The 23,684-nt window shown below is 40.6% G+C and overlaps 1 protein-coding gene across 1 annotated transcript; it reads right to left on the bottom strand.

Annotated features, from left to right (window-relative positions):
* Positions 1–17: 17 nt before the first annotated feature.
* On the bottom strand, positions 18–20,935 carry CBX1 (chromobox 1). The gene is made up of 5 exons (XM_057717259.1): positions 20,728–20,935; positions 5,124–5,300; positions 4,469–4,646; positions 3,801–3,895; positions 18–1,511 (listed from the first exon to the last, which is right to left on the bottom strand). The coding sequence occupies exons 2-5, from the start codon at positions 5,261–5,263 to the stop codon at positions 1,367–1,369; spliced, it is 558 nt and encodes a 185-aa protein (XP_057573242.1). The 5' UTR covers positions 5,264–5,300; positions 20,728–20,935; the 3' UTR covers positions 18–1,366.
* Positions 20,936–23,684: the final 2,749 nt, after the last annotated feature.

Raw genomic sequence — 23,684 nt, 5'->3', positions numbered from 1 at the left:
TGGCAAGACAAGACAAAAATCAAGGATTATAAATCTATAGTTTTATTAAGACAAAAACTGACAGTGTTGGTATGAAGTTTACATTTAAACAAAAGTTTTCACAGAAACCTAACACATGCCTAAAAAGATTTTACAACGGAGTTCTAGATGCAGGTCTAGACGATGTCAAGAACTGATGGATCTCATGATTCAAGACAGTGTTTTGGGTTTTAGTTAATTCTTAGGATTAAAAAAATTTGTTTTAAAGTGAACCACTGCCCCAGTATGAGAATTCTCCTGAGACCAGGGCTTTTGAAATCATTCAAACTCTTGAAGTGATTCAGTGAACTTGTGCTGTCAGTGACCGAACCCTGCCACCAATGGTTTCAAAGTTCAAAAAACAGGCTCCAAGAATTTCCACCCTAAGAGCACCGGCCCTTATCTTTCCCTGTTCTCCCACCTCCTGCACCACCCTCTGCCCTTCCCCAAATACTTCAGCCAGTGGCTTGGATGGAGAAGCTGATATTTATAACTTCATAGTTGGAAAAGAAAGGGTCTTCTTGTCAATGTCAAGAATTAGCACCTCTAAGACAGAATCATCTACCTGTGTATACACTCCAATAAGATTTTCTCCTCAACCAGTTTCCATCCCCCAAATGGCAGCTTTGGTAACTTCTTAACTGGCTTAGTCCTTTGTTGGGAACAGCATTAAGCTCAAGCAGGGAACACCTTGGCTTCTAAGTTTCAGGCATTCACAGCTTTTAAACAGTCTCTCACAGTCCTCATTTAGGTTACCAATGACGTATTTTGAAAGGATAAAATATTCTGGACACAGAACCAAATCATCATTAGTTGTTCTTTCCTTTGTTTCACCGTTTCCCCAATCAGGCCCCAAATTTTAACAAAAATGTTCCTAACCCATCTCCCTTCTTTCCCACCCCCATCCCTCCCACCCCAAATAATACACCAGTAATAATAGCCAAAAACTACACACATGCTACGCTGTAAAAATGCAGAGTTAACACTATTGGGAAGAAGGCTGTGGGTTGTGGAGATGCTCTTTGAAGATCTACAGTATCTTTTGCTCTCCCACATCCCATTCTGCAAGTTTTGTCCTTCATAGAAGGCCCTTTGCTTTTCTCAGCAAAGTTCAGAATGGGTTGCCTTGGAACACTGACCCTCCTTCCCCTCCACCGGGATGGGTGTGCAAACTGTACAGCATGGAACTGCTTTAAAGCACTTGAGCTGCTGTAGGGCACAGAAACTATACTGGCTCTTCAAAGGACATCTTCTCAAGCCACCTCTATGGTGTCGGGACAAGCAGAACTCCTTCTTTCCCCACCTGAAACCCACAGTCAGATGTGACAGGGGCTGGTACTCAGGAGAGTTAATTCTTGTCATCTTTTTTGTCATCCTCCTCCGAGGGGTAGGAATGCCACGTCAGCCTTTCCTCATAGAAGGATATGACAACCTGTGGGCACTTGACATTGGCTTCCTTGGCAGGGACCAGGTCAGCCTCATCAGAATTCCTCCTGCAGAACAAAGCACAAAGTGACTTTGAGACCAGGTGCTGGTGATCTCCTAAGTTGGATCGCCCAAGGGATCGGGCTTTTAAAATATCAATTCCAGAAGAGCATGCCAGGGAAGGATGACAACATGGCGAAAGCATCATTTACCAGCAGTCAAGTAATATCCTTGGAGATCTTCTCCCATTGAAAATATCCTCTAGTTATCTTTGTCAAAAGCTACGTTTGAATCCCTGGGAAAGGCTGTACACACACATACAAAACTGTGACTCTCAGATTCTCTGAGGGAATAAGAGAGGCTACCATATTCTTCCAAAGCCATATTCCAGCTGCTAGAAGCCCGTGGAGAGATCTTGGCTTGGTAACAGGATTTAATACCATGTTGGATAATAAGATTTAATACCAATCTGGCACTGGCCAGAGCCAGTGCATGCAGACACTTTCTTGCTGACTCATAATCATGCTGTTTAACACTACCAAATGCCATGCTCACACAGATAGGCCACAACTCCAAGGTGCTTTGAAACGGTGCTTCAAAACTGGGAGGCAGAAGATAAAGGGACTCTTACATAATTCTCTATATTTTTCTGAATTTTAAAATTTTCTCAAAAATTGAAGACCACATACATATTTAAGGGACGTAGGGGCAAGCTCCACCTTCAGGTCATTGGGCACATCCTAGATGGAAGCAATAGCATAGGGCAGGCAACAGATAGATATAGATGATGGGATCTCTGACGAGGCACTACCCCAAACTTCCGGAAGCCCAGCAACAGGTACACCAAAGTCACACAGCCCCATGGAACCAGAGAAGAATAAGCCGGTAAGGTATGTTTTTGAACAACAGGCAAGAGAATGGGAGGGAAAGGGAGTATTAATAGTATGGGAACCTGAAGCAGGCTGCCCCTTATTGACAATTCAACAACAGCCGCTGAGGTAAGAGTTCAGTCATCTCACTGCATAGAAAAGTAGCTACTTTGGGAAATGAACAAGTATATCCATTCTCTAGGAAAATCACTTTAAGATGAACTTGGTTTTACAATCAACATCCAATCTTATCTTAACATACAGAGTTACATTCAGCTATAATCTTTACACACACTAGTGAGTCAACCAAAGGAATGTAACGTCAAGCCATGAGGAGGTGCTGCTACCATTACTCAGACTGGTCACATGCAGCCAGAGAAAGTGTATTCTGGTTGGACTGAATAACTCCTGGTATTCTCTTTCCCCCCAAAATGCAGCACCTTAAAAATGAACCTTTCTCCTACAGGCTACCAATAAATAAGCTAAAAGAAGGTCAGATTCAGTAAACATGTAGGGAATGCATGGGGAAAAAAATAGAGGTTTAGCCAGTTGTGACACAGGCTTTCAGTGTTCAAGTTAGGCCTATCCTGCCACCTTCTAAAGGAGAGGAATTAGTATAGATATAAGTTACTGAGAAGGTTCTAGACTGACAAAAGGACAAAGCCCCTAGAATGCTGCCTTTCTTGGCACAGGCTTAGAATCAGTCACTCCTAATTTATATTTTAAGGACAATGATTGAGCTCCACTTTGGGTGGGAGGAGAACATGCATTTCCAACAAGCAAGCAAAAGGGAAGAAAGCCTTCCTTTTGGACAGAGAGTAGAGAAATTATAGAGAATTTTGGGTTAATTACAGTTCTTAAGATTCTCAAGACAACTGCTTTCATTAAGCTGTTTCATGGAGTACTACCACCAATAGTATTTATACTTATAATGGAAAAAAGCAGGCCTCTCTATGCTTAGTATAGTAAAGAGGCCTTGCTGACCCCTGCTGGCAGATCCTGCAACTGTAGAATCTGCACAGACTAGAAAGGATCTAACAATCAAGGACAAAGGAAGAGCAACAGAAATTCTTTACTAACCCTGAGAAGTTAATAGAATTTCTAACCCTGGGGCCAGCCCGATCTTTATTAAGGAGGTGGTGGAAGGGGAGGGTGGTTCAATCACATTTCTTTTTTTTCCCCTTTATTTACAGACATGAAATGTGATTCTTCCCCATACCCTCTCCACTCTATATTTTCTCCTACCACCTAAAAAAAACAAAAAACAAAAAACAAAACGGGCAAAGATCCGAGAATCCTAAGGGCCCCTACCTGTAACTCATGAGTCCAGGTTGGCAGTCAGGCCGAGGGTCACTATCGAAGGACTATGCCATCTTAAAGATTTCACACCTGGGCGACTGGAATTTCGAAGCTCCAGCTCTTTTCCTCTGGCATGGAACAGATGGGGAGAAGAAAAAAACAACCACACAGAGCCACTGGCAGACTTACCATTTCATCAGGAACATGAGTTCTCCACTGGAGTCTGTAGCTCCAATAATCCGCTCCGGTTCCAAACCCCGGGCAAAGCCCCGTGGCTTTTCTGACTGTAAAAACCAGACAGATGGAACAATTTTAACTACATGGGATTGTTCTCCAGACTGGAGCCATTCCTGTTTCTTTGGTAATGTAATCAAACCCTTTTGCCAATATTTCACCAATTCTTTGGCTCTAAGTCACAAGCCTTTGAGAATCCTTGAGTGATTATTCCATCAAGTTTTGAAGTGCTTGAGGTTTCCCTAAATGGGAAAAGGAGCACACATCTCAAGCAAATAAATGTTCACATCTGTTTCTTCACCCTCAAAAGGTACCTTACTTTACAGTATTGAATAGGTTAAAACCTGTAATGATTAAAACATCAACAGTGATCTCCTCACACGAATGAATTCCTTTGCACTTATGTTCTTGAACCTCAGATAAAATAAGAGTAGATTATGTGGTTTCATGAGAGTAAGCCCCCAAACATTTTTAAAGTATCAGCCTGTCTAAGATTCCAAAAGGACTGAGAGCCAGCTGCTGAGATCCAAGAGCAGCAGAACATAAAAGCTTAAATTATCTGGCTTTCAGTTTAACAGCAACATGAATTCTGGGCTAGTAAAAATTTTTACTTCGAGCCTTACCTCTTCTTTCTTCTTCTTTGGTTTGCTCTCCTCCCCCTTGTCTTCTGAATCAGAATCAGCTTTGCGCTTGCCTCCCTCTGATTTATCTGTCTCGTGTGCTGTTTTCTGTGACTGCAGGAACTCGGCAATGAGGTCAGGGCAATCCAGGTTCTCTTCTGGCTCCCATGTGTTGTCCTCACTGAAACCAGAGGCACGCGAGTCACACTTTCCACTCAAAGTTAGCACACTCACACTAAGGAGAAGTACAGGAGGACAAGAGCTGGTGTCCTTGGAAAAGAGAAGTTAAAGATAACAAATAACTGGATTTTGTCCAAGACCAAGAAATTGACCAAGCTGAAATTTCTTGGGAGGTGGTAGGGAGCCTTTTAGCACAAATTAAAAGCTTAGAAACTTGCCTCCTTCAAAAGAAAGTTATTTTCTCTCTGCAAACTTGGATCAGTCTAAAGTCACACACAAAACTTGCTCATCAGAAATCTGTCTTGCATGATAGCACTTTGTACATGTAGATCATTTTCCTAATTAGACTATAAGCCATGAAGGCCAGGCATGAGTAACAGTGTACCTATTAGAGCACCCTGGGTATTGTATATTACCAGTCTCCTGAGAAATAGTTGGTGACCAAATGGATGGATTTTCCTGGGTCACTGAAACTTACTCTGAGAACCCCTTCCACTTTAGGAGGTATTCCACTTTGCCCTTTACCACTCGACGATCGAGAACTTTTTCCACCACATATTCTTCTTCCTCCTCTTCTAGCACCTCCTCCACTTTCTTCTTGTTTTGTTTTTTCCCCATAGTGCCCGCCAGCTTTCTGGTATAAAGGGTGACGCTGCTAAAATGATAAAGGAAATAAAAAGGACATGAGGGCACACTCTTCTTAAGGGAATATTTGGATATGAAAACCAGGGACATCAAAGATGATTTTTACAGTGCATGCTGCTTCTATTAAGTGTTATGCCTATTTATCTTCAATACCCAAGTTTTCTGATATGTTCAACTAGAAAGTTAGTTTTCTAAAACAGTCCCAACTAATCTCACAGCAAAACGTCTTTATTCTTGCACATTCACTTAAAACTTTTATACCCATTCTAAGTTAAAAAAGCTCCCAAGGGCTTCCCTGGTGGTGCAGTAGTTAAGAATCTGCCTGCCAATGCAGGGGACACAGGTTCGAGCCCTGGGCCGGGAAGATCCCACATGCCATGGAGCAACTAAGCCCGTGCGCCACAACTACTGAGCCTGTGCTCTAGAGCCCATGAGCCACACGTGCCACAACTATTGAGCCCACGTGCCACAATTACTGAAGCCCGTGCACCTAGGGCTTGAGCTGTGCAACAAGAGAAGCCCATTCACCACAACAAAGAGTAGCCCCTGCTCACCACAACCAGAGAAAGCCTGCACATAGCAACAAAGACCCAATGCAGCCAAAAATAAAATTAAAAAAAAAATACCCCATTACTTATGGTATCTAAAATATTACATTATTTTGAAAGAAAAGCAGTCCTCCTAAAAATAAGGTCTATACATTACACCTATATTGACCCATACTTTCTCCTACTCTCTGAATGTTTTTCACTTTAATCACAGTATTGGACTTGGATTTTTACTATGGGAAATGGCTTGTCCTATTTATTAAACACCTAATTTAATTTTCCCTTTTGTATACACATATATAATATATAAACAATTCTTCTGCATTGTTAAACACCATCTCTTTTGAGTCCCTTTAAGGTTCTTTATGTAGTCTTTTCTGAATGCCACCATTAAGTTATAATTCTCATGTTTCTTGTTAACTTATTCTACTTTTTATTTCTAAGACTGAGAAAGAATCATAAAAATGCCAGAATGACCATGGAATTCTCTAAATGAATTTGGAAATAAGTGGGGGGAGAAAAGGTAGGTATCACAGATAACAGAACCTGAATTTATTATTTTGTAAAATATGTCATCAGGCTGGGTAACCACTAAGGGTTTTTCCAGTGCTAAAATTCCGATCCCCTATAAATTTATTTTCTTTAGTCCTTCATACAACTGTTTGGATTGCTGGTAAGCATAAAGCCTTATGATTACAAATGTGTCAGTAGATGGCGCCATAAGATATCAATACAACAAAACATCTACAAAACTGGCTGAAATCTACAAATTGATAGCTGCCCAGAAGGAAATACAAAGAATCAAGAGTATGACAGATGATGGAAGTCAAGAAAGTAGTTACTACCATGTTTCATGTTTGAAATGAATGCCAACTGGGGCAATGCCAACTGGGGGTTAAACTTGTTATTCCTGGCATCCTTGGGAAAAGGAGTCTTACTTAGTGAAAGCAGAAACTCTTCTAAATATTTTTAAACTGGCATGTGTAGACAGAGCATATTTTAGAAAGAGTTCACCTACAGACTGTGAAATATAACAAACCTTTCATGAAAGGCTCATCATTATGAATCAATTATAGTATCTACAGATGCTTATTTAGGTTTATATTCTGAGATATTCTCATGTCTGCATACATGAGCAATGCTGACTTACTGAAACACCAAACATTAGTTTGGTTATTAGAAAATTCTAGACATTGCTGGAGACTGGAGATTCAAGAGAATAAGTAAATGTTCCCTGTCTCCCTGAAACCTAATGTCTGATAAGAAAAAAAAATATAGACACCTCTACCAGTAAAGGTATTCTGAACTTTTGCTGAGTGGCACGTGCGTGCACACACACATAGTCTTCTGAGATGCTTTTAGTGTGGCCTAAGGCCACACAGTTCAAAACACACATCTGTGCTAATAAGACTCTTCCTCTCCATTTACATACCAAAGATTCTGCTTTCCTTTCCTCCCCAACCCCTCTTTTAGTGCCACTTAAGTTTTCTTTTTCTTCTGTTACTGAACAGACTAACCAGTATACTGCATGTCAGCTTTGGCTAATTATTGGCTAGCTTCATTGCGCTGCTGATTCAGAGGCTGTTGCTTCTTCCTGGAGGGAGATACTTTCAGGTTTTCAGAATTCTGATTGCCATCACAAGTGTTATTTTATAAGGAAAGAAAAAAAAATCTAATTTTTCTATTGGATAAATACAGTAGTGTTTGCTCCCAAGAACAAGTGCTATTCCTTGCTTGCTTCCTTTCACTGTCAGTTGAAGGGGTGGCAAGATTCACCATCAGTCTTTGGTTAATATGCAAAGAAAAATAAACTGACAATCACATTTCAGTAACAAAGGGTACCACAGAACTTCTTTCACAACTCCCTACACTAGTTTGGACTCAGAAATTGGAAGCTACTCCCTTTCTCAACAGAGAGAAAACAATGGGTTATAGACAACCCCAAACCAATAACTGTCCTCTAACAAGCCCTCTTCCAAGTAATTAAATTTAAGAAAGTAAAGGAAAGGCAGTCTCTATCACTCTGGCTTCAGAATTCAGAGCTATTTAAGGCTCTGTGTTGTCTACACTAATAGCTACATCTGTCTTACCAAAAGAAATAACACTGAATACTGCCCATCTGATCCTGCTACAAAAAGATCTGGACAGCTTCTAGCTCATCTCTAGCTATTGCAGGCCTCCCCTCCCTTTATCATTAGCATGGCCTCAAGGAGAAAGTCATAGTGTAAGAATATAATCCTTTAGATTAGGTAAAGAAAACCCCCAAATAGGGAAATCTAGAGTGAGACCTCTTGATTTTCATCTTTACTCGCTTAAACTCATTGTCCTAAGAGCAACTCAAATGAGAAGTGAAGAATGTAGAACACGGACTTCCACTTCTCTCTTGAGTTTTCTTAACTACCTCATCCCAGCATCTATCTCCAGAGATTGGATTCTTTACATTGGAGATTCTCAGCCAGGCTTCCCAATGTGAATTTTCCCCTTATTTATAGGTACTTCTCTGGGATCCTGAATAAACCGTTTGTCAAAATTAGTAGAGAAGTGGATTAAATACACAACCCACTCTTCCTACAGCATCTATTGATAGCACCTTCAGACAAGCCAAGAGCTCCCTTAAATGTTATGACAGGCCAATTATTTGTATACAGTTTCCAAATCGATTATTTCAAGAGAAACCCCCTCTCCCTGAATACGGCAGTCTTCAAATACCAGCAGTGACATCTGGAAAGAGGGCTCTCAATTGCAATTGCTTGGCAAGGATATTTCGAAGTAACTCAGGTCGGTGTAGTAGCACAATGTAAAAATGCATTTAGTCAATGCTATTTGCCACTCTCCCTAAATATCCTGGCAACCAAATTATGGCATTAAAAAGTGCCATAATCACTGAACAAAGGGTCAAAATATATACTAGAACATCACAAGGGTGAACAGTTCTAAATTAACTCAGAAATCTTAGGGACTTCCCTGGTGGTCCAGTGTTTAAGACTCCACACTCCCAATGCAGGGGGCCCGGGTTTGCTACCTGGTGGGGGAACTAAGATCTCACATGCCACAACGGAGCCTGCGCACTCTAGAGCCTGCGCGCCACAACTAGAGAACCCTGCATGCCGCAACAGACTCAGAGCAGCCTAAATACATAAATTTAAAAATTAATTAATTAAAAAAAAGAAATCAATCCTTGGACAAGTCTTCTTAAGGCTCATCATGATATTTCAGACAAAAAAACCTATAGTTAGTTAAGCTGCTACAATTTTTACTTAAATATTTACTGAGTCCGCCACATTTTAAGATGCCTAGAAAAATAATACTTTACATTTGTATCGCACTTTACAGTTTACAAAATAATACCATGTTATCTCATTTGATCTTTGAAACCGATCCTGTAAAATAAGCCATTCAGATGTTATTGACACCTCAGAGATAACCCAACAGATTTACATGAAATAAATCTAAGGTCACACAATTAATAGTATGTGACAGTAAGAACATCTCTTAGAAGAGCTGGGCTAATGGCCCTGCTGCACACACAGAACTAGGAACTAGCTACACATTTACAGGGGAGATTTCCCTCCAGACTGTACAAGGAAAGGATCAAAAGGTCTGACTTTGGTCCTTTTTACAATCTGTCATCAGTAAATAAGGAAGTGACTGATAATGATTTTCTTTCAGAAAAGACCTTGGAATATGTATAGGTGTTTAAAAACCAATGATTTTTCATTGGTTACTGGAATATGGAAGGTATTCATTGTTAATTAAATTAGTAGGCAGTGACAAAGCTTTGTTTTTTAAGGGCCCCAGCAGTCTCCTGAGTCTTTTAAATTGACAAGTGCTAGATGGTGCAGAATTTTTAAATTTTTGTAGCCTAGCAAGTAGGCTACAGAGAACTATTGAGAAAAATGCCAGTTTTAAGAACTCAAAATTCTTCTATAGTGTCCCAATGAATCCAGCAATAGTGTAAATCTGAAGCAACAAGAGTCATGAACTCATAGCTCTTTTAAGAGCAAAAAGAACATAGCTGCAGTTCTCCTAGACACCCCTCCACTCCTACAGTTAAGAGCTAGAAAATGGAAAGGAGGAACAATGCTACTTGTAGGCAGAAGGCAGTGAAGCATCAGACACAGGATTAGGCATTCTGTTTTTGAATACAGGCATACTTCCAGGCCCCTGCAATAAAACAAGTCTCACAAATTTTCTGGTTTCCCAGTGCATACAAAAGTTGTTTACACTATACTGTATTCTACTAAGCATGCAACAGTATTATGTCTAAAAAACCAATCTACACACCTTAAAGAAAAAACACTGCTAAAAATGCTAACCTGAATTTTCAGCAAGTTATAATCTTTTGCTAAATGAAGGGTCTTGCCCTGATGTTGACGGCTACAGAATAATTAGGGTGGTGCATTCTGAAAGACTGGGTGGCTGTGACAGTTTATTAAAATAACAACCTTCTTCACATTGACTGACTCTTCCTTTCACAAATTGATTTCTCTGTAGCATTCGTACTGTTTGATAGCCTTTTACCCACAGAACTTCTTTCAAGATTAGAGTCAGTCCTCTCAAACCCTGCTGCTGCTTTATCAAATGAGTTTGTGTAATATTCTAAATCCTTTGCTGTCATTTCAACAGTCTTCACAACATCTTCACCAGGAGTAGATTCTGTCTCAAGAAACCACTTTTTTGGCTCAACCATAAGAAGCAACTCAACTGCTGAAGACTTATTATGAGACTGCAGCAATCCAGTCCCTCTTCAGGCTCCGCTTCTAATTCTAGTTCTCCTTCTATTTTCCACCACACATGGAAGACTTCACACTGAAGACTTTTTTTCAAATTAATTAATTAATTTCATTGGCTGTGTTGGGTCTCTGTTGCTGCACATGGGCTTTCTCTAGTTGAAGCGAGTGGGGGCCACTCTTTGTTGTGGTGCGTGGGCTCCTCATTGCCATGGCTTCTCTTATTGCGGAGCACGGGCTCTAGGCACGTGGGCTTCAGTAGTTGTGGCTCACGGGCTCTAGAGCGCAGGCTCAATAGTTGTGGCACTCAGGCTTAGTAGCTCCACAGCATGTGGGATCTTCCTGGAGCAGGGATCGAACCTGTGTCCCCTGCATTGTCAGGCGGATTCTTAACCACTGTGCCACCTAAGAAGCCCCCTCACTGAAGTCTTGAACCCCTCAAAGTCATCCATGAGGGCTGGGAATTAACTTCTTCCAAGTCCCTATTAGTGTTGATATTTTGACCTCTTCCGATGAATCATGAATGTTCTTAATGGCATCCAGAATGGTGAATCCTTTCCAGAAGGTTTTCAATTTACTCTGCCCAGATCCATCAGAGGAGTCACTATCTATGCCAGCTACAGCCTTACAAAATGTATTTCTTAAATAATAAGACTTGAAAGTCATGACTCCTTGATCCACGGGCTGCAGAATGATGCTGTGTTTGCAGGCATGAAAACAACATTAATCTTGTACATCTTCATCAGAGCTCTTGGGTGACCAAGTGTGTTGTCAATGAGCAGCAATATTTTGAAAGGAATCTTTTTTTCTAAGCACTAGGTCTCAACGGTGGGCTTAAAATAATGTAACTTTATTGTGTGCAGCAGCCCTTTTCACACCAAGTATTAGTTTTCCCATGTGAAATAAGATTTAAAATGATACAGTTATTGTTAAGAAGATGCACTGGGCAATAGAAAAAACTAAAGAGGATGTTTGTCTGAAACTGGAAAACATAACAGTCTGGGAAAAAAAGGATATGAAAAAAGTAGCACATGTTGCTAAAACCAAAAAAACAGCTTTGGGGACCATGCTGTAAACTATGCTGTAAACAGATGTGCTGTCATCCAAGCTTTGGACGTTCCATTTATAGAACACAGAGTAGATTTAGTAGATTTTTAAAGGCCCTAAGATTTTTGGAATGGTAAATGAGCACTGGCTTCACCTTAAAGTCACCAGCTGCATTAGTCCCTAACAAGAAAGTCTGCCTGTCCTTTGAAGCCAGGCATTGACTTTTCCTTTCTAGCTATGACAAAGTCCTAGATGGCATCTTCTTCCAACAGAAGGCTGTTTTGTCTACATTGAAAATCTCTTGTTTAGTGTAGCCAACTTCATTAATTATTTTAGCTAAATCTTTTGAATAACTTGCTGCAGCTTCTACACTAGCACTTGCTGCTTCCCTTTGCACTCTGACGTATGGACACGGCTTCTTTCCTTAAACCTTATGAATCAGCCTCTGCTCGCTTCAAACTTTTCTGCAGCTACCTTACCTCTCTAGGCTTTCATAGAACTGAACAGAGTTAGGGCCTTCTCTGGATTAGACATTCCCTTAAGGGAATGTTGTGACTGGTTTAATCTTTTATCCAGACCATTCAAAAACTTTCTACATATGAGCAAGAAGGCTGTTTTGTTTTCTTACCATTTATGTGTTCACCAGAGTAGCACTTTTAATTTCCTTTAAAAACTCTTCCTTTGCATTCATAACTTGGCTAATCAGCACCTACCTTTTGGCCTATCTCGGCTTTCAACATGCCTTCCTCATTAAACTTAATCGTTTCTAGCTTTTGATTACAGTGAGAGACATAACTTTTCCTTTCACTTGAACACTTAGAGGCCACTGTAGTGTTATTAAATGGCCTAATTTCAATATTCCTTGTATCTCAAGGAATAGGGAGGCCTGAGGAGAGGGCGAGAGACTGGGGAATAGCTGGCAGATTAAGTTCTGCCATCTTACGTGGACATGGTTTGTGGCACTCAAAAACAATTACAATAGTAATATCAAGGACCACAGGTCACAGATCACTATAACAAATATAACAGTAATGAAAAAGTCTGAAGTATTGTGAGAATTACCAAAGTGTGACACAGAGACATAAAGTAAGCAGATGCTGTTGGCACTTACTTACTCGACACAGGGTTGCCACAAACCTTCAATCTGTAAAAAATGCAGTATCTTCAAAGCACAATAAAGTGAAGTGCAACAAAACAAGGTATGCCTGTGGTTGGTCCTAGTGAAAGGCTATGCATGAGAAGGATCTGAGAAAACAATGCCATCACATACATGAATTCTAAAGGGCTACCCCAGAACTTCCATACTGATTTCTTGCCAGCTTGAAAGGTCACATTCCAGATGTGAGGACAAGGTAACATCTACAGACCTCTGAAACAAACCAGTAGGGCTTTTTAGGTAAACACTAAGGCGAACAACATTTAGAATGCTGGTCTGTTGAGATGACTATCTGTACTAAGAAAGAATTCACAGGAAAGCAGACCTGAGTAGAGAGCTTTTACCTATATGAGAATAAGAATCACCTATGGAGTCTACAAATACAGATGCCCAGATCCAATGAGTCAGAAAACAGGATGTGTGTATGTGTATTATTTTTAAAAATATTTTGTTTTTCTAGTTGTAACACATGTATTCACATTCAATTACAAAAATACTTAATGTAGGAAATCAAAGTTCCCTGGCATAAAACCTGCCAAAGCCTGTTTTTTTCTTCTGTATGTAAACTGACCCAGATGTACATAAGTGAAAATAGATACTATAGTTCTATAATTTGCCTTTCAATATAATGTAATGTATCTCTGACATTGTTCCATAAAGATCTCCATTTAAACTGCACAGTATTCCATATTGTATGGACACACCATACTCTAACCATTCACCTAGTGATGAAAATTTGGGTTGTTTCCAATTTTTTATTATTGCAAACAGTGTTGCTTTGACCATGGCATCTGCATCTTTAAAAGCTCCTGAGGCAATCTAATGCACTCCTTGGATAAAAGCTATTGCTATAAGAGGATTGGCAGAAACTACATTCCTCAGGTGAAATTACACACATTATTGCAGACATAATATCAATTCTCATAGTTAGCTAAAGGGGAGGTGAACATTTTACTTTCTCCATAAAAATTTAGAATAAGGCTGGGAACAGTAAGTAATAACTGATGTTCTTGAAAACAAAACCTCTATATCACATTCACCATCATTCACTCTAGACCCTTTCTGTACTAGCAATAAAACTGGAAGAGGACTTTCCTGGTGGTGCAGTGGTTAAGAATCCACCTGCCAATGCAGGGGACACAGGTTTGATATCTGGTCAGGGAAGATCCCACATGCCGTGGGGCAACTAAGCGCTTGAGAGCCACAACTACTGAGCCCACATGCCATAACTACTGAAGCCTATGCACGTGGGCCTAGAGCCTGTGCTTTGCAACAAGAAAAGCCACCTCAATGAGAAGCCCACACACCACAAGGAAGAGTAGCCTCCACTCTCCACAACTAGAGAAAAAGCCCGTGCTCAGCAATGAAAACCCAACACAGCCAAACAAAACAAAACAAAAACAACAACAAAAAAATCGAAAGAAACTGGAAGAGCACTGCTTGAAGGGTCCTCACTGTTCCTTTCACCAGAAGAAAGCTAGTATGAGCACCAAAAGCATATCTTTCCAGTCCCTAACCTCTCAAAACTTTATGCCTATAGGCAGTTATACATATTTACTGAATAACTCAGTTTCCTCATCTGTAAAATAGGTGTAACAACTCTCATGGAATTCCTCTGAGATGAGCTTTTATGACCTTCTAGCATTCATTATCTATTTACATATATGCATATATGTCCTACTTCATTAGATTATTTACTGCTTTAAGCATAAGGATAACGCTCTGAAATCCAGTGCATTAGGAACTCAGTGAGAAAATACCATTTTTGTTCTATGTATAGGCTGAAATTTATGGCTAGGTTTTTCAAAACAGCAGAGCAGCTCCAGAACACACTCAAGAAGGACCCACGTCTGACTGGTATGAATGACCAATAATTACAATACAGAAACCAAGATCTCACTTCTGGAAGACTGAGAGAGAAGAGGTACCAGAAACTGACAATCACATTTCATATACCTAAAGTGTAGGAATTTCTTATGTTCTTCTTTTTATCTCACCCAGGAGAAAAAAAAAGTAAGAAAGCCCTTGTAGTAAATGGCAAAAGGAATCTATCTTCCTATGAAGACAGATAAGATAGGTGAGAAAAAGGAAGTAAATTCTGGATATGAACAATGAAAATTTCAACAGAATTATTTGCAAAAGGAATTTTAAGATTTCTGAAGAACTATAAATACCAAAAGTCAGTTTTAATGATTTATACAGTAAAGTTCTATAACAAACTTCAGAAGTTATGATTTCAGGTTCTGATTTTTACAGATATATTTTTTAAAAAGCCAATCACCCAATTAAATGTATGGTCTTTCTAAGAATTCATAAAGCTTTTACTGAGTTCAAGACAAAATTATGACATTCTTAATTCCTCTCCACTCATACTCCATATCCAGTTGATTTTATATCTTAAATATCTTTTAATTTATACATTTGTCTAATTCCACTACTACCATCCTATTCCAAGCAATCACCACCTCTTGCCTGGATAACTCCTAACCCAATTCATTCTCAATACTAGTCACTGATGTAAAAATGAAGACTTCTTCATGCCATTATCTGTGGGCATTTGAGCTGAAGACCACTGTACCTAACCCTATCAATCACAATCACCTTGCCCTTTGTCCCATTCTTCACTTGACCAATTCCCTTAGCTAAAAAAAGTCACCATCAGAAGCTTCCCTGAAGCCCCAGACTAGGTTTAGGTTAACTCTTCCTGTCAACATGCTCCTACACAGTATTTATTCATGTAACAAGTATCTACTGGGTGCAATTATGTGTGAGAAACTAGACAAGTGGTCTCTTAGAGTTTATATTCTAACGTGGACAAATGAGTGAGCATGGGTGGGAATGTATGCACGCATGGGGGTGTAGAGTAGGGCACAGACAAGAAGCAAGAAAACTTTAGTGATAAATGCTACAAAAGAAAATATCTTCAGATTAAGTAACATTTAAACAGAGATCCAATTGACAAAGAGGCAACTCGGCAAAAATCAGAAAAATATACCAAATTTATTGAATAGTGGGTTCAAAGTCCTAAGGTGAGAAGAGTTTGCTTTATCTGAAGAACAGAAGTGTGGTCAGGTAGAAAAAGCTAGACTGAGTGAGAGGCAGACAAGGACCAGATGATAATTACTGTGCATTTCACTCCCTACTTCATTCCTTCTTCATCTAGCTCCTTTTTCCATTCCTTGTTTTCCTTACCCCTCTTTTGCCTCTAGCTTAGGTTTAAGACCTAGTCAGTTAACGGCTATAAAAGTTTATAACTACAGCTCTACTAGAGCTTTTAATATCATCTATTAAAAGACCAAATCAAATTAATAAGCATTTACTAAGAGCCTGCATGGAATAAAGGGTGACCAATTCATCCCAGCTAAAGCACTGAAAGCTTCTTAAAGTTTCACATCGCAGGAACCCCCTCAGACCCAGGCAAATGGAACTGTCTAGCCAGGCTAACAGGATATGCAGACTCACAGAAAGCACAGGCTTTTGAAAATCCCATAAAGGCTAGTAATAACATAATAACTTTTATTGAATTACTCAACACGATGCATAGAAAGGCACTTAATTCAATCCTCACAACAACTCTATTAAGCCCATTTCACAAATGAAGAAACTAAGGCTTACTGAAGTAAAGAAAAATTCCCAAAGTTCCCTAAGGGTAAGACACAGAGCCAAGACTGTAAGATTAAAAACATACAAAAAAGGTACAAATGCAACTGAAGTTCATTTCAATAGAAGAAATGACAGCAGTATGTAATAATTAGCAAAAAGAAATATAAGAATAAGTAACCACAAAAGCACTACCAGGACTTGGAAGAATAAATGGCTAGGGTGATTAGAAAGGTTTTGAAAAGTTGGGATTGAGGCAAGGTTCCAACAGCATTTGAAAAATTGGACTGGAGGGAGGCAATTTAGCCCAAGGAACTATTGTTAACAAAAGCAACAGGGGCACTTCTGAGGCAGTGTGTAAACCAGTTTGGGTGGGAGTAGACTGAATAGGAAAGTGGCAAGTAACTGCTAAAAAATTTTCTACAAAGTCTCCTCCTCCTTCCTTAAAAGAAAGGCCAAACTCCTCAGTGTAACATCCAACACCCTTTAGATCCAACCATTCCAAACTCCTACTTCCCTCACAAAACCTACACTCCTGTCAAAACAGAAAACTATAACCTGAACATATCCTGCACATTTCCTCCATGCATGGATTTGCTCATTATTAATAAGTGTGCTCCTGTCCAAGACTAGTAGTCAAAATCTCACCCATCCTTCAAGAGCTAGCTCAAATGCTACTTCTTTCATGACACCTACCCAACTTCGCCAAGTGTTATTTCTCTTTTTCTTGTGGTTCCCAAAGCATTTTGTTTCTATTTTTACTCAGACACTCAATTAAAGGTAAGACTGGACTGGGTGTAAGGTGTTGAACCCTATGTGGACAACAAGAATGGACGTCTCAGCCTCAGGTAACCAGGGAAGAGAAGTCCAAAGCTGTCAGCTTTCCAGGGAATGATCAGCAAATAAATCAGATCTACAAAGAAGTACCTTTGCTGAGCATTAGCAACTACATACCAATCATCAAAAGGCAGGTGAAGGCATGTGTAGTATATTCAGTTTGTAGTCCTCCTGACTCATGTTTCTAAATTGCTTTTAGTTTGTTAGCTGTGGCTGTTTGTAAGGCAAATGCTTTCCAGATGGAAAAATTTACTGAGCAAAAACAAGAACTTGTGCCACATACCCGGTGAGCTGCAGTTTCATTTTCAAAGAAATCCCTGTCCTCGAATTCCAGGATCCAGGACTAGAATACCAGTGTGTGAATAAAGTTAGAACTTTATCTGAGACATATCCAGAAGCATGGCTAACTCCTTTTCATAGTGCTGATGTAAATGAAACTATAGATATAGTTTGGGTTGAGAGGCCACAGGGATCTGTAAATATTGGTAGGACACAGTGATACCTGAAGCAAATATTTTAGTTTAAAATGAAATAAAAGTGATTTGAAAGCAAGATCAGAATTATGACTAAGTTGTAATTAAAAGCAGAGACCAAAACATTCGTAGACAACAAAACAAGACCCAGAATACTGACACTAACTTCTCAAATACCACAGTTCTGTTAGGCCCTCAATGTGTTAGCTATTATTAAAGAAAGGCATAATTTCACAGACAAATTAGGCTGCCCCTTTTGGTCAGCAAATCATAAAAGCTTAAAGGCAGGAAATATTTAATAAGTTATTCAATTCAAATACAGTATACTTACAGGATCAGAATTTTGTCCTTATTCAAATAACTTCTCCAATTAACCTTGGAAAGGCTATTCAATTTTTCAGTAGACATCACTATTGAGAAATACTTATTAACTCCATAAAAGACACGAATGATTTTTCAAGATACTTACATAACAGAAAATATTCAAAGTACTACATAGCTTGCTGCTGAAACCCAGAGCCTGGGTCCTCTCCTAGTCCTTGCCTAAGGTATTTAAAACTGTCACTTGCACAATCTGCACACTTTTTCTGTATTTAATACCAGGGTGAGTATATTAAAAACGGAGGCTAAGACAAGCATGCCAAGAGCAACAGTTTTACTCTGCCAAATGTCACAGAACAAAAACAGGCAAATTGATTACATAAATGCACATTAGGTCATTCTGCTAACACAGGGAATTCTCAGAGAAGATCTCAAAGCCCTATCCATTCATTCAACAATATGAATGGTCAACTATGTGTCAGACATTTGAATGAACAGGAGGTATGGCCCCATCTTATATGAGCCCATAAACTAGCCATTATCATCTTATTCCAAAAACTCTTCAGAGAAATGATGATGCAACAAGCCATCAAATCTAATGCAAAATCTGTTACACCATGAGACAGTATATGAAAAAGGAAGATTTCAATGGATAAACTACTAGAAAATGACAAAAATGCATCAATTCTCTTTAAGTGGTGTGAATTCAAAAAGAAACATTTTCCTAGTCTCTAAAATGGGCACCAGAAGACATAATGGTTGCTTCCTTTCTTTAGATGATTATAAAAATATTAGTATCCTGTAGTCAAAATGCAGGACAGGGTAAGGGTTTACTTGGTCTCCTTTAATCCAGAAGCACCAAGCTACACCATATTTACATTTTTTAAATATAAATTTATTTATTTATTTATTTATTGGCTGCATTGAGTCTTCGCTGCTGCACGCGGGCTTTCTCTAGTTGCTGCGAGCCGGGGCTACTCTTCATTGTGGTGTGTGGGCTCCTCATTGCAGTGACTTCTCTTGTTGTGGAGCACCGGCTCTAGGCGCGTGGGCTTCAATAGTTGTAGCACACAGGCTTAGTTGCTCTGTGGCATGTGGAATCTTCCCAGAGCAGGGCTTTGAACCCATGTACCCTGCATTGGCAGGCGGATTCTTAACCACTGCGCCACCTAGGAAGTCCAATATTTACATTTTTAATGAAAAACAATTTAGGCTACAGCAGCCAATGAAGAAAATAGCACCACAGGGAAAACTGGAAATGACTGAAAATTCAGAACCGCCCTAAAGCTTTATTAAGGTGTGGCCGGTTCCAACAATGTGCCCCTCAATCATATCACTTTCCATATAAATATCTGTAAGCACCTTGGAACACAGGCACTAATTTCCTAATTGTATTTTTGCATACATTCCAAAACCTTGGACCTTTTAGAACTATTCCAAAATGCCGACCTGATTCTTAACAAAATTGAGGAGGATATCTTACCCCTGGCCAGAGGTTCTGGTAAAACTGATCTTTTTGTAAATTCCACCTCAATTGAGCTCAACCAATACATGTCTGAATATAACGGCAATCCATGAAAAATCTTCCTCTCAAGTTTTGAAAACGGCGTAAAGTATTGCTCCCTTCATATTCAAAATTTCCAGCAAGGACAACCTGGATAAAACACTTAAGAGCCCAAGAAAACAAACCTCACAGTCTCATGAACTTTTCCACTTTCTCTCTCAACTTCCCACACCATCTCTCAATCTCTCAGTAACTTAACTTCATTCCTTAAATATGAACTCATCTACACACTTCTACAATTTCACTGCAGTGAAATTGTGACCAGCAACAATTTTAGACAAAAACTTAAGGAACTAATTATGAATCAAAGCAAGAGCTGCACTTGGACTTTTTAACTCCCTAAAGGAATCACGGAGTGAAGATGGTAGAAAACCTGGAAAACAGAGAAAGTGTGTTCCATCTTTTCTTCACACATTATTCTTACAGCCGGTCAACCAGGAAGCAAGGGGTGGCCAGTTTTCCCCTTTTCGTCACAGCTCACAGAAAATGCTCCCGGGACCTCCGCCCCACTGGCCCTAACAGCTTCTCCCCGCCCCCCAACCCGAGCCAAGCCAGGCAAATACTACCCCTCTTTCAAGCCCCTTCCCCTATTTATTCAACAGATCTCCTCCCTCAGCAGCACGCTTTGGGCTGCCCGCCCCCCATCCCCTTACAATTTCCTCGAAGTTACTGTTCCCCAACCTTGCAAGCGGAATTCCTCTGGCAGCCCCGGCTGGACCCAATATTCTCAGGTTACATTTCTAAACCTCGGGTCTCGCAGCCGTCCACCGTCCCTACGCTCGTCCAAGCATCCAGGCTGCCCCGGTCCGTCCCTTTGCCAATTTACTCAATGTTTCCTCTCCAGCCCAATCCCGCAGCCGCCCACCCAACCCAAGTAGCATTGTCTCCGTCTACCCAGGCCCAAAGAGTGACCCGCAAGTGATCGGCCCACCCAGAATCGCTTCAAGCTCTGGCTCAGGGGACGCCGCCCCGCCCTCTCCATCCTTCTCGCGCCAGTCGCCCTACCCCCTGCGCCCTGCGGGCGGAGAGCTCGGCGCGGGAAGGGACTCGGGCGCGCTTCCCGCTCCCAACCTCCGCCGCGAACGCGCGGCCCCTCATCCAGCGATCCCGCCGCCGCCGCGCGCCTCCCCCCAGCTTCCCCGCCTCTAGCGGGCTTTTCACCTCAGAGCAGCGCCCACGAGCCCGAGAGGAATCGGTGCCGCGCTACTGGCGCGTCTTGTCAGGCCGGCCGGGGGAGTGGCGACCAGAAAAACAACAAGCCGTTGGACCGCGGTCGAGCCCCTCACTGAAGCGGTGTACCGCAGGCCCCGGCCAACGGCCCTCCCTCAGACGAACAAAAGAGCCTCGCACTCTGCGCTGCCCGCCGCCCGCATCGCGCAGGCGCGACGACCCGCCCCACAGCACTGTGGGACTCGGAGTCCGTCCCAGACTACAAGACCCGAAGTGCTGCGCGCCTTCCACGCCGCCACGCAGTTTGCAAGGGTTTCAAGGAGTTTTAGTTCTTCAACTGCTAGTACCGAAGCGGCTGTAGCTTGGAACGCCGCAACCTAGAAAATTAAAACGTGTGGTTTTACAAGCGAGTCCCTTGATGCCGGGTCTGAAAAGTCAAGCACTTCTGGACAGTAGTTCACATCCTTGAAAATTTTGAATCTTATGTTTCTCACCAGCTCTTGTAAGAGTCCTGCTTCTCAGTGTTGAGATTACAGTCCTTCCCCTTCGAGGCCTTCCCTGACCCCTTAGGCCAGATTTGGTCCCCCTGGTAGGTGTCATCATTGTATCCTGAATTTCCCCTTTTTCACTGGCTGCACCAACGGATGGGTTTAGTGCCGAAACCCCCAATATCTATGAGCACCCCTCCCTCACCCAGCCTCGCCAGAGAAACACAGAAATAAGCAAAAAACGTTTCTTATTCTTTGAAACAAATGTTCTAGTTTTTCTAATTTCAACTAGATTGCTGTCCCCAAACCCGTTCACGTGGAAATTCGGTCTCATCGTAATATTCACCCCACTTTATTGTCACGTCTGTCTTCTCTCTTGGACTCAAAACTCCACTCCGGTAAGGACAGAAACCTTGCGCAGTCAGCCCCTCGGATACAGTAGTCAATCCCTACCGTACAGTCGTCAATCAACATTTGTTGAATAAATGATTAAGTGAATTAATATGTTCTCCTACGTGACAGAAAATGGATGTGATCAAGCTTTCCTTTGTCTCTTTTCTTCACATCAGATTTGTGGGGGTTTTCGATCTCCCCCTTACTCTACTTTTCCTTATCCAATCAGGAACTAAATAGAACTTCTACCAGAAGGTGACCTTTTCCCCTTTACTTGAAATTCAAATATCCTCCTAATCAGAGGGAAAGGAGAAAGGAGAAAGTCTACTGCACTCCACCCCAGAATGCAGGAGTCTGCATTTATATAACAGTTTTGCTGAGCCAGGTACTGTGCAGGGTTCTGGAGAATTGCCAAGTAAGAAATCCAGCCCGGCAATATCATAAAATAGTTTTGCTAAAAGAGCTGTGAGAGCAGAGAAGAGGGCAGTTCTTCCTGAGATATTTTTGGGTTGGGTGTCCATGAAGAGGCAAAAATTCATCTATTAACTCTTCCCTGAAGTGTCCTATAATGTTTTTAATAATTTTAATGATGAGAAACTTAGCTGTAATACTGTTAGCTACTATTATTGAGTGCTTACCGCAGTGCTAGGAATTCTAAGTCCTTGATTAATGTTATTTAATCCTGACATCAACCCTGGGAGGTGGAATTGCTATTTCCATTTTGCAGAAAAGTCTCAGAGGCTGCATTACCTGTCCAATGACATTGAGCAAGAAAATGCTGGAATCAAGACTTGATGTTATTTCTAACTCCCAAACCATAATACTGCCTGCATAAAATGCTGTAATCCCCAGTTCCTCAAATGAGCTGAATTCTGCTTCTCCATGTAAATGCCACCTATTTCCTTACTTCTGGCTTCTGTAGCAGCACATAGTTCTCTTCTGTTAACCTAATTCCTCTTTCATACTGTACTTCTAGTATTGAAATTCAGCCTTCATGTTCCTTAAGGTCTCTCTTTTCTAAGCTAAATGTCACCATTTTCTTAAACTGTCTATCATAGGGCAGCAGTTTCAGATCTAGCACATCTAGTTGTTAAATTCTGCCTCTTAAAGCATATTTCAGATTAGAGGGAGCTATCATGGCTCTGGTGCTCTACATCATTCTTGAATGAAGGGAGTCAAAGGTCACCTCTTTTTAGGTAGCAGAGTGCCACTGGTTTATGCTAATCTGCAATCAACTAAGAGCTCTCTTGTTAATCATCTGTTCTGGAATTCTGCCAGGGATGGATGTGAAACTCTCAAAAGCCTCCAAGTTTCTGCATTGACAAAATCTTTTTTGAAACGCTTTTGGGATGGAATGGATTTAGTTTTCTTTTTCTTCCCATAAAAATGATGACATTTCAAACTATTCAGAACTTCAGGGTTTCTTTTCTTTCTAAGGATAATGGCAACTCAGTCATAATGATCTTGCTCAAGACAATATTTGAAGTGACCTTGCTCATGCCCAACAGGAAATGTGTCTGTCACATGAAGTTTCCAAAATCACAAAGAATATGGGGAAAGAAGGAAGTGAAATGTTGTAAAAAAGAACAAGGACTTGGTGTCAGGCTGAACTGGATTCAATTCTGTCTCTATTATTTCCTTGCTGTGTAACTTTGGGCAAACTGCTTAATTCCTCTGAGCCTCAGCTTCCATGAAAATCTAAGATATGAAAATATTATTTAAGATCTAACATGTAGCATTTCTGTAGGATTAACAGTAATGTGTAAAGAGAATAGCACGTAGCTGGCCCTCAGTACACAGTAGTTATTTTAAGTACTGTAGATAACTGCTTCTGAGATGGGATTTAAGGAGTGGAGGAAGTACAGGACTTTTAAAATATTTTCCTCTGTACTGTCTGAAATTCTTTGTTTAATTTTTTCCACCATTTTAAAAATTATGGTAAAATATATAAAACATAAAATATTAGATACATGCATAATATTGTGCAACCATTGCCATCTCCCACCTCCTTAACTTTTTTCATCTTTTTTTTTCTTTTTTAATTTATTTGTTAATTTATTGGCTGTG

The sequence above is a fragment of the Hippopotamus amphibius genome, chromosome 17 (genome assembly GCF_030028045.1).
Source record: "Hippopotamus amphibius kiboko isolate mHipAmp2 chromosome 17, mHipAmp2.hap2, whole genome shotgun sequence".
NCBI lineage: Eukaryota > Metazoa > Chordata > Mammalia > Artiodactyla > Hippopotamidae > Hippopotamus > Hippopotamus amphibius.
The sequence above is the reverse complement of the archived record's forward strand: the minus strand, read 5'-3'. Positions and strand labels throughout refer to the sequence as shown.

What these genes read in the sequence shown, in the direction of transcription:
- CBX1 (XM_057717259.1), bottom strand. Translation starts at nt 5,263, where the DNA reads ATGGGGAAAAAACAAAACAAGAAGAAAGTGGAGGAGGTGCTAGAAGAG. An exon ending in CAAAGAAGAAGAAAGAAGAG is followed by an intron (nt 3,896 to 4,468) that starts GTAAGGCTCGAA and finishes TGGTTTTTACAG; the next exon opens with TCAGAAAAGCCACGGGGCTT. An exon ending in CTCATGTTCCTGATGAAATG is followed by an intron (nt 1,512 to 3,800) that starts GTAAGTCTGCCA and finishes TTTGTTCTGCAG; the next exon opens with GAGGAATTCTGATGAGGCTG.